The sequence below is a fragment of the Erythrolamprus reginae genome, chromosome 9 (assembly GCF_031021105.1).
Source record: "Erythrolamprus reginae isolate rEryReg1 chromosome 9, rEryReg1.hap1, whole genome shotgun sequence".
NCBI lineage: Eukaryota > Metazoa > Chordata > Lepidosauria > Squamata > Dipsadidae > Erythrolamprus > Erythrolamprus reginae.
In genome coordinates, this window is record NC_091958.1 from 53,612,186 (window position 1) to 53,623,787 (window position 11,602).

The 11,602-nt window shown below is 41.9% G+C and overlaps 1 protein-coding gene across 8 annotated transcripts in view; it reads right to left on the reverse strand.

Moving 5' to 3' along the window:
• The window catches only part of LOC139172333 (cytochrome P450 3A29-like), a 106,532-nt gene that overhangs the window by 8,301 nt on the left and 86,629 nt on the right, over positions 1 to 11,602 (reverse strand). For 6 of the 8 annotated variants that reach the window (XM_070761323.1, XM_070761327.1, XM_070761328.1 and 3 more), the window contains exons 4-9: positions 8,605 to 8,704; positions 6,326 to 6,439; positions 5,363 to 5,451; positions 5,024 to 5,172; positions 3,138 to 3,265; positions 594 to 666 (exon numbers count right to left, since the gene is read on the reverse strand). In XM_070761323.1, the coding sequence (XP_070617424.1) occupies positions 594 to 666; positions 3,138 to 3,265; positions 5,024 to 5,172; positions 5,363 to 5,451; positions 6,326 to 6,439; positions 8,605 to 8,704 (653 nt within the window). Of the gene's footprint in view, positions 1 to 593; positions 667 to 3,137; positions 3,266 to 5,023; positions 5,173 to 5,362; positions 5,452 to 6,325; positions 6,440 to 8,604; positions 8,705 to 9,141; positions 9,195 to 11,146; positions 11,241 to 11,602 lie in introns of all 8 variants that reach the window. The other 2 variants (XM_070761325.1, XM_070761334.1) reach the window with 1 other exon arrangement.

Here is an 11,602-nt window from a genome sequence, read left to right on the forward strand (position 1 = left end):
AACCTGGAGCCGGTGGTGAGATTTGAACTGCTGAAGTACAGTTAACAGTTAGCTGAAGTAGCCTGCAGTGCTGCACTCTAACCACTGTGCCACCCCAGTTCTTTCAGGTGGGGAGGGGGAGTAGAACACCTAACTCCTTAGTATAGAGTAGAATGTCTAAACTCCCAGTCCACAGGCAGGATGAGTCACATGCTGGCCACGCCCACTGGCAGTTGGAACAGAGTTCTTTTCAGGTGGGGAGTAGAATGTCTAAATTCCCAGCCTGTAGACTGAAGGAATCATGCACTGGCTACATCCACTGGCAGTTGAAACAGAGTTCTTTTCAAGTGGGGAGGGGGAGTAGAACATCTAACTCCTTAGCATCACAGCATGTTAATAATAATATAATATAAAAAAATAATAATATAAGAAAAACTAATGATCTGTCATTTAAAAAACACCCCTTTCTTAGCAAAAACCTAGAAGCCAAGGGGAACATACGTGCCAAGTTTCAAGTTTGTAGGCTCTACATTTCTGGAGATTTCGTGATGATGCGTGAGTGGTATTTATCTTTTGCATATATACATTTTCATAAGCAAGATCTGTAACTTTACCTTTCTCTGAATTTGGGTCCGCAGAGGCAGCTGCTTGAGCGTCCATCATGAGCTGAAGAAAGTCAACTCGGTTCTGGAATGGTAGAGAGACCAAAAACTGTCAATAAGGAGATGCAACTGTCCTTGATGGGTGCAATTGCCCACTGCAGACTTAGAAGGCGTGTGAGGCATCCTTTGTGCTCTCTCAGCTTGCTTGTGTTCCTACACACATTTCATTAACCAAATTAGGATAACATCAGTGCTGGAAGGTAGTTGGGTTTGTGAGTGCGAATGAGGAGGAGGTGGTAGACAAGGAGCATCAATGACCCCACAATTCCTCCTCCCGCTCCTCCTCCTAACCCCTCTCCCTTCTAGCACTGATGATGTTCTCTAGTTGGGTCATGAAACATCTGCAAGAAAACAAGGAAGCTCCTCCTCCCCCCCCCCCCCCCCACTCACAAACCCAACTCCCTTATAGCACTGATGTTAACCTAGTTTGTGTCATGGAACGTTTCCAAGAAAACAAGCAAGCTCAGAGATCACCAAGGAGCCCTCCTGTCAACTCTGAGTTACAAATATTTATTTATTTATTTTATTTTATTTATTTTGTCCAATACACAATGAGAGTTTTAGTACACACACACACACACACACACACACACACACACACACACACAGTAAAATACATGATGAAGGTTATAGAGGAGATACTCATAGTAAAATATATCTAAGAAAGAATAGAAAAGAAGATATAGGAATAGAACATATCAATGAAAGAATAGAAGAAGAGATATAGGAATAGAAGGAAGGTATATGAGATATAGGAGAGCAATAGGACATGGGACGGAAGGCACTCTAGTGCACTTGTACTCGCCCCTTACTGACCTCTTAGGAATCTGGATAGGTCAACCGTAGATAATCTAAGGGTAAAGTGTTGGGGGTTTGGGGATGACACTATGGAGTCCGGTAATGAGTTCCGCGCTTTGACAACTTGGTGACTGAAGTAATATTTCTTACAGTCAAGTTTGGAGCGGTTAATATTAAGTTTAAATATGTTGTGTGCTCTTGTGTTGTTGTGGTTGAAGCTGAAGCTGAAGTAGTCGCCGACAGGCAGGACATTGCAGCATATGATCTTGTGGGCAATATTTAGATCATGTTTAAGGCGTCTTAGATCTAGGCTTTCTAGGCCCAGGATTGAAAGTCTAGTCTCGTAGGGTGTTCTATTTTGAGTGGTGGAGTGAAGGGCTCTTCTGGTGAAGTATCTTTGGACATTTTCAAGGGTGTTAATGTCTGAGATGCGATATGGGTTCCAAACAGATGAGCTGTATTCGAGGATGGGTCTGGCAAAAGTTTTATAAGCTCTGGTAAGCAGTGTGAGATTGCCAGAGCAGAAGCTACGTAGGATTAGGTTCTCCTTTATCAGAAACTGTTTGAAACACAAGAGGAAGTTCTGAAACCTGCTTGGTGTCAGGATTTAAAACATGATGTAATACAGTGGAAATGCTGCAATTACTGTAAAGAATGCTGAGTCATGGTGTATCAACAGAATGATGCAATCTGTTCTACAACCTGATTGGTCAATACTTCTATATATTGTAATACCCCTTTGCATAGATGTGGCTTGTGGTCTGATAGTGGTTAGTTGGTTGGTCTGTGATAAGAGTCGCCTAATATAATATTTTGGTTAAGTGTTCTGTAATATAGTATAGAGTTAATAGTTTTGCGACTAAGAAGAAGTAAAAGCCTTCTGATGAAAGAACTCCTGCTGTAGTGTCTTTATTAAGGAAACTATCTAATACGGTGGTACCTCGGCCTAAGAATGCCTCTACTTACAAACTTTTCTAGATAAGAACCTAGAAGTTCGAGATTTCCCCCCCTCTTCTCAAGAACCATTTTCCACTTACAAACCTGAGCCTCCGAAACTGTAACCGGAAAAGGCAGGGAGACGCCTCTGCGGGGCCTCTCTAGGAATCTCCTGGGAGGAAATGGCTGGAAAAGGCAGGGAGAAGCCTCTGTGGGGCCTCTCTAGGAATCTACTGGGAGGAAACAGGGATGGAAAAGGGAGAAACCTCTGTGGGGCTTCTTTAGGAATCTACTGGGAGGAAACAGGGATGGAAAAGGTGGGGAGAAGCCACCATGGGCCTCTCTAGGAATTTTCTGGGCGGAAACAGGGATGGAAAAGGTGGGGAGAAGCCACCATGGGCCTCTCTAGGAATTTCCTGGGAGGAAACAGAACTGGAAAAGGCAGGGAGAAGCCTCCATGCAGCCTTTCTAGGAATCTCCTGGGAGGAAACAGGGCCAGAAAAGATGGGGAGAAGCCTCCATGGGGCCTCTCTAGGAATCTCCTAGGAGGAGACAGAGCCTCCATCCTCCCTGTGATTTCCCCAATCGCACACACTCATTGATTCCTATGGGAAAAATTGCTTCTTCTTACAAACTTCTCTACTTAAGAACCTGGTCACGGAAGGAATTAAGTTCAAAATTAACTTTAACACTTGCACAAACATACACCAAGCACATTAGGGCCTCGGAAGAAGAGACATGAGACAAAAGTGCCAGACTGACCGTGTGGTCCTTCTTTTTACGATCCTCTTTGATTTTTTTGATGACCTCGAAGAAGAAGTTGATGGAAGCCTTGGGGAATATGGTCAAGTTGAATTTATCCAGCACTGGGGTAAGGAATGGGAAAAGGACTGGGGGGGGGGAGGAGAAAAGGAAACAGATCATTTGTGTGAACACAACCAAGCTGTAACACAATGGCAAGAAAAACCCGTAGGAGGTCTCCATGAGCTTTTCCAAGGAGGGAGATTCTAGCAAAATTGTTATTACGTGAGAAGGTAACAAGCATGATTGAAGTGGCCTAAAACTCTTCCAGTAAATAAATAAATGGTGCTTAATAAAATTACCAACTTGAGTAGCTAGTACAATAGCGTTAGCACTTAGATTTATATCTTGCTTTACAGCCCTTTCTAAGCGATTTTCAGTCACCTTCTTGCCCCTAACAATCTAGGTCCTCCATTCTTACCCATCTCGGAAGGATAGAAGGCTGAGTCAACCTTGAACCTGGTGAGATTTGAACTGCCAATTTGCAGGCAGCCGGCAGGCAGCAGAAGTAGCCTGCAGTACTGCACTCTAACCACTGCGCCACCAAACTCATCAATAGCTTTCTTCTACCCAACAGATTCTTAAATTACTGTCCTCACAATTAACAACTAAAACAGACTTGGGACGTTAGTGGACCTTGAGTGATGCTAGTACAGTGGAACCCCGACATAAGAGCTGCTCTACTTAAGAGCAACTCGAGATAAGAGCTGGGAGGGGAGAGATATTTTTGTTCTACTTACAAGCCCAAATTCGAGATACAAGCGCCAAGGAGCTGTCTCCTGAAGCCAAACGCTAACTTCCGCGTTCGGCTTCAGGAGACAGCTGCGAAGCGGCGCGCGTGTTTTAAAAGGTTGCAGCCGGCCTGGGGGGCTCGGGGGGGTGCTTGCAGCTTTCTTTCTTGCTCTTTTTCTTTCTCTCTTTTACCTTCCCTTCCTCTATTTCTTCTTTTCTTTCTCCTTCCCACCTTCTTCCCTCCCTCCCTCCCTTCATTCATTCCTCTCTTACTCTCCCCTTTCATAAGTTTCCTTGCTTCCTTCCTCTGTTCCTGTCCCTTCCCTCTTTCCTTCCTTCCTTCCCACCCTCCGTCCATTCATTCACCCATTCCTCTCTTGATCGCTTAAAGCCGGTCCCTGGTGCAAAAAGGGTTGGGGACCTCTGTCCTACAGGATTGGGTGGCAGAGAAGTTGAACATATCTAAATTTAAAAGTTTAAGAAAGTTTACAAGTTAAGTGAAAGAAACTTCATTATTCATTTATATGTACATGTACATTTCTTCATTAAAAACATGTCTTTCTGCATAATTTAGACTAACTTTGTGAGTTTTTTGAGGGCTGGAACCAATTAAAATTATTTACATTAATTCCTATGGGGAAAAGTCGTTCGAGATAAGAGCTGCTCGACTTAAGAGCCCAGGTCCGGAACGAATTAAACTCGTATCTCGAGGTACCACTGTATAGGGTAAAAGTCCTGAAGTTCTATTCGAGAATCTCAGATACAGTACTCAGAAATTTTATGAATGGATTGAAAAGGAAAACGGTTAAATTATAAATATTCTGAAAGCAATTTAGAGGAATTAGAAATAAGTATGTAAAAACCTAGATGAAAAAAAAAGTGGTGGCACTATATAACACAGATTTAAAGGAATTAAGATATAAGAAAATGGTTATTAGAAGTTGAAAAAAATGTCTATTTTGAATTAATGTTTTATTCTGATTGTTTTCTTTCTTTTCTTTATTTTACTCTAGACCGATTTAGTCTTTCTTTTGTTTCTAGACACAACTCAGTTCTTGAATTATGAATTTATAATGTATGAAGGGAAATCTTTGTGGCCCACAAAGACATCTTACCAGCCAAGATTAAAACAGGGTTGAGGAAGCTAAATTTGAGGAACTTCTTCATGTGCACAACAACAGGATCGTTGGGATGGTTGAGAGAATCAATGTTGACACTGAAGGAGCAGCTGGTTACCACATCCAAGCTGTAGGCTGAAAAGATCCTGGAAGGAATGAAGAAGAAGCATAGCGTAGAGGTTCGACCATTGGAAGCAACCTCATGATGCATTCAACAGATGATCTCAGGGGATCCTTCACAGTTGCACGAGGGATTCCACGTATTATGGAAAATGTGAATCCACTTTTATATGCTTGGATTACAAATTCCCAGCCAATCTCACAGACGTTACTCACAGCTTCATATCTACGGTTTCCTCATTCTCCAATTTCTTCTGAATGTTCTTCTCCAAAATTTCATTATAATGGTTGATGATGGGCATCATCTGAAAGGAAGACCAATGGACAAGATGCTGAAGACACTTTGTAGAACGAAAGCAACAAGTCAGCGCAGCTAGCCATTTCAAACCATGACTTCAACCCGAATGATTTGCTTGTGTGTGAAACTGTTTCTTCATTTCTTTGAAGCAATAAGCATGTCAGGATATTAAACTAGATCCCATTCCCTGAGGCTGAAAGGAATTAATGGGTGTGTTTAAATTTGCATTGAGATTTCATCAAGAAAAACATACAGGACCCAAGAAAATTTGGGCAAAGCTCCAGAAAACTTAGTTAGGCAATCCAGATGAAGATTTATATGATTCTTGAAGATGTAGTTTTCCCTTTTTAGGACAGGTGGATTTTACAGAGTTTTCTAAGGGGATTAACCAGGCTTCTAAACAGTTTAAATTAGGTGAAGCTTCCCTTATCTAGTTATGGAGGCTTCCTCTAGCCCAGTGGTTCTCAACCTTTCTAATGCCATGACCCTTTAATGCAGTTCCTCATGTTGTGGTGGCCCTCAACCATAGGTCTAGCACCAATTCTCCCAACAGAGCTTGAAGCTGATTGGCAGGAAGGTCAGAGGGACACCCCCACTGTAAACGCCTGATTGGTCGGATTGTAAAGATAGGTTCCAAGATGCCAGAATAGAAGCTTTAGTTCCTAACACCAGGGGAAATTTGTCTTTTCCCAGTCTTAGGTGACCCCTGTGAAACAGTCCTTTGACCCCCCCAAAGGGGTCCCGATCACCACTTCTAGACTAACGAAGGCAGACTTCGCTTAAAACCAACCACAGACAATGCTTAAGGGCAGACTGTGTTTTCTTCAGACAACAAAAGAACCCTTGAGAAGTCCAAAAGGCCCCCAACCCTCATTTCTTACCTCCTTCAGCCTCCCACTGGTGAAAGTGGGGGACAAGGCATTGCGAATCTTCTTCCACTGTTCATCGACCACGACAGTTAGGGCTGCGTCCAGATTTCCATTCAGACCAAAGTCCTGAAGAAGGTGAAATATTAAGGAAATAAAAACAGAAATCTCTCACGTTGTTCTTCTCAGTCCTTTCTTTTCGATTTGCTGTCTTCTTAACTAAGTATTCTATCTATCTATCATCTATATTCCATCCATCCATCCATCCATCCATCCATCCATCTAATCTATCTAATCTATCTCTATCTATTTATCTATCTTCTATCATATATTTATTATCTAGTCTATTGTTCTTCTTTCTTTCTTTCATTCTTTCTTCCTTCCTATCATCTATCTATCTATCTATCTATCTATCTATCTATCTATCTATCTATCTATCTATCTATCTATCTACAGTATCTATCTATCTATCTATCTATCTATCTATCTATCTATCTACAGTATCTATCTATCTATCTATCTATCTATCTATCTATCTATCTATCTATCTATCTATCTATCTATCTATCTATCTATCTCTCTCTATCATCTATCTATCTATCTATCTATCTATCTATCTATATCTATCTATCTATCTATCTATCTATCTATCTATCTATCTATCCATTTATCCATCCATCCATCCACCCACCCACCCACCCACCCATCCATCCTCTATCTCTCATCTGTATCTCTCTCTCTCTCTCTCTCTCTCTCTATCTATCTATCTATCTATCTATCTATGTCATTTCTCATCTTCTCCATCACCACATCAAATACCAGTACAATTAGCATAGGGCCCCCGCCCCCACGGCTGTGTGCTCTCTCCACTTCGCTTCTCTCTATATACCAATGACTGCATCTCAAAAGATCCATCTGTTAAACTATTGAAGTTCACAGATGATTAGTCTCATTTGAGACAATGATGAATCTACATACAGATGGGAGGTTGAACAACTAGACTCATGGTGTGACTGGAACAATATGGAACTGAACACACTCAAAACTGTTGAACCTTTCCCATGCTAGCATTTCTTACAATACTGTACTAGACAACACAGTATAGACCTTCAAATTTCTAGGTTCTATTATATGACAAGATCTAAAATGGGCACTGTTAGTATGCTGTATGTAACTACGTTGGCTGTTGCGATACAGAAGCTAACAATGTAAGTTTAAGACTGTACATTTAAGTGTCATTTACTGGTGGGCCACAAGAGGGAGCCAACGATGTTCCTTTGTACTAGAGAGATTTATATTTGCTGTGTGTATATTTTGCTGTGTGTTTGTAAACCTTTATTAGAATTATATGTGTATGATATTTGGACTGTGTAACTACTGTTGTTTCTTTGCCTGTCTGTATATAATAATATTGTTCTATTTTGTACTAAGTCTGATTCATTGACTGACTAACCCACATTGCTGCATTTACTCTGCTTAAAGTTTGTTGAAGGTTTATTATATTATCTAGACATTCTAACAGGCACCTAACATAAAAAAAAAGTCATCAGAAAATCACAGCAAAGAATGATCTTTCTGTGCCAACTCAGGAAGCTCAAACTGCCCATGGAGCTGTCTGGTTCGGTTCTGCAACCCAACAAGGATTGAGGGAGAGCGTGGACCCAGGTCTCCCCAGGGCCAGCCCAACACCTAAACCACAATACTAGGTTTGCTCCTCTTGGTCCCCTGATGGCCTTTTATTTCATAAAGCCCTTCATGGCACCAGACCAGATTATCTCAGGGACCGCCTTCTGCTGCACGAATCCCAGCGACCAGTTAGGTCCCACAGAGTGGGTCTTCTCTGGGTCCCGTCAACTAAACAATGTTGCTTGGTGGGACCCAGGGGAAGAGTCTTCTCTGTGGTGGCCCCTGCCCTCTGGAACCAACTCCCCACAGAGATTAGAATTGCCCCCACCCTCCTTGCCTTTCATAAGCTGCTTAAAACCCACCTCTGCCGCCAGGCATAGGGGAATTGAGATCCTCTTTCCCCCTAGGCCTTTACAATTTTATGCATGGTATGTCTGTATGTATGTTTGGTTTTTATAATACAGTAATGGGTTTTTAACTGTTTTTACTATTGGATTATTATTATTATATGCTGTTTTATTATTGCTGTTAGCCGCCCCGAGTCTCCGGAGAGGGGCGGCATACAAATCCAATAAATAATAATAATAATAATAATAATAATAATAATAATAATAATAATAATAATAATAATAATTTCCCCATCCCAGACCTCAATTTTGGATACCTACCCGGCGATTGGTGAAATAAGTATAGAATTCTTTGACCAGGATGGTTTTAATGAGGGCAGGATCCAAAATGGCCATCACAGGTTGCCGGCCATCAAACATTCTGATGGTCAAAATAAAAAAAAAAGATGTTTTGAAATGTAGGTTTTCTCTTTATAAAAAGACAGGATCAAGGCTTCCTATTTTCCGGCTGACCAATTGGCCAAGCAGAGGAGAAGAGCTGGGGTGGCTCAGTGGTTACAGCGCAGCACTCCAGGCTGCTTCAGCTAACTGCTAGCTGTAGTTTAGCAGTTCAAATCTCACCACCAGCTCAAGGTCGACTCATCCTTCCATCCTTCCCAGGTGGGTCAAATGAGGACCCAGATTGTTGGGGGCAAGAGGCTGATTGTGTAAACCGCTTAGAGAGGGCCGTAAAAGCACCATGACCTTGCAATTATCTTAAATACAAGAGCTTGCCTCTTTCTTTTTCTTTTATTTGACTGCTACGATGGTTGTTAACTGTGAAGACCTTTGGGAGGTGACATTCGACAGGTGACTTACCCCCAGATCTTGCCGTATTTCTCAAAGCATCTTTGGTCGAACTTCAAAACACCCTGTTGAATTAAAGAAGACACATGTAAACTTGGCAATGCCATCCTTTCTCCAGCAAAGACTGGAAGAGTTTTAGAGACTGTTAAAAATGCTTCGGTCCACACATCTTGAGCCTCTATTGATGTGATGGGGAGTAGACCTTCTGGAGGCTGCAGTGGTGCCTTCCTTCCTTCCTTCCTATCTTCTTTCCTTCCTTCCTATCTTCTTTCCTTCCTTCCTTCCTTCCTATCTTCTTTCCTTCCTTCCTTCCTTCTTTCCTTCCTTCCTTCCTTCCCTCCCTCCCTTTCTCCCTCCCTCCTTCCCTCTCTTCCTCTCTCCCCCTCCACCTTCCTTCTTTCCTTCCCTCCTTTCTCTTCCCTCCCCTCCATTTTCCTTCCTTCCTTCCTGTTGTGCCTTCATGTCACATAACAGCAGCAATCTCAATCTACAGAATTAAATGCCTGTTTAGACACTTTCTCATGCTGTTCTCAAGGACGGTTGGGTGTGTCAGTTAATCTTGGGATCCCTCAAGTCTTCACTTTTAAAATAATAATAATAAACCTGCTGGTTTGATACACACATCACTTGATTTTGAGTTTCCGAGTAATCTCTAGGGTTCGTTTAAATTCTGCCAAATAAAATGCCTACAGCATCTCCCTAGGAGCTGCCTCTGGATTCCTTGGCTGATGGGGTAGAAAGGTGATGAAATAAATAGAAGGAAAAGCACCCGTTTGTCATGAAAATATTTCACAATAAAAACATACTAGCATTCTCTCTAAACACAACTTTTGAATACAACAGTCATTACAAAGTATTGGGGGAAAGACCTCATAGGGACCATAGTTTCAGAATGAAGACCACGGAGTTGCCAAAGAAAGGCAGATGGCTTTAGAGCTGGTCCTCAACTTACAACTGAAGCGAATGGTGATAAGTTGAGAATTAACCATATCAGTGGGTCTTTATTCTCCTCGATCTTCGAGGCCAGGAAGAGGGGACACAAACAAAAACCATTCTCCTTCTCCTCTATTAACAACTCGACAATCTCTTGTAGGATGTTTACTGGCCCTTCATGTCGCCAATATGGAGTTTTGTTCAACAGGTATGTTCTTCATTGGACCCAGAGACAGAAATACCTGCCGCTATCTAGAATTGAACTCGCAGCTTCCTGATTGCGAGGCGAGAGCTCAACCTCTAGGCCAGTGATTTTCAACCTCTTTTGAGCCGCGGCACATTTTTTACATTTTAAAATGTATTTTGTATGCCGCCCCGAGTTTTCGGAGAGGGGCGGCATACAAATCCAAATAATAAATAAATAATAAATAAATAAAATCCTGGGGCACACCACCAACCAAAATGACACAAAATGACACCCTAAGACACTTTCCTCTCTTTTTCCATCCCTGTCTCCTCCCCACCCTTGTGTGTGTGTGTGTGTGTACACACTCTTGAACCATTTCCAAAAACAGATGAGGGCTGGGGGGGTTTCTCTCTCTTATTCTTTGGGTGCTTTTTATCATATGCTTTAAATCAAGAGTCACTTCTCTCTCTCTTTTGTTTCTCTTTCCTCTCATTCTCTGTCTCAATAATTTTCTCATTTCTCTTTTTTCCCTCCCCTTTTTGCTCATCTCTCTCTCTCTGTCTCTTGCTTTCTTTCTCTCTCTCTTGCTTTCTTTCTCTCTGACACTTGCTTTCTCTCTCTTTCTCTCTTTTCTTTCTCTCTCTCTCAGCAAAAAGTTGCGAGACTGGAACCTGAGCTTCCTTTTTCACGACACACCTGACCATGTCTTGCGGCACACTAGTGTGCCACGGCACACTGGTTGAAAAACACTGCTCTAGGCCACCACAACACTCCTGACACAAGTCTTAATATCCCCCACAATTCAGGAAAGGAAAAAAAAGAAAGACCCCTTTTCACCCCAAAATGGTTGGTTTTCTGTACAAGCTACTAGGATGCAAAAGAGTACAACACACTCACATTCCGATATTCATGGAAAGTTCCGATAAAAGGCAGAGGTCGTGGACCGGGAATTCCCAACTTCTTAAAGACATTAAACGGCCAGATCCCATAACTGGAAAAGAAAACAAAAGAATATCAGCAGGAAAAAAAGCAATGGATGGAAACTGATCAAGGAGAGAAGCAATTAGGATCTAAAGAAAATTTTTCAGAACCATTAGCCAGTGGAACAACTTGCCACCAGATGTTGTGAACACTCCAACACTGGGAGAGATTGGATAACAATTTGTCAGAAATGGTATATGGTCTTTCACCTTGAGCATGGGGTTGGTCCTTTCTAACTCTGTTATTCTAACTTTCTAACCAGTCAATGACTACTTCAGCTTCAACCGCAACAACACAAGAGCACACAACAGATTAAAACTTAATACGAACTGCGCCAAACTTGACTGTAAAAAATATGATTTCAACAATCGA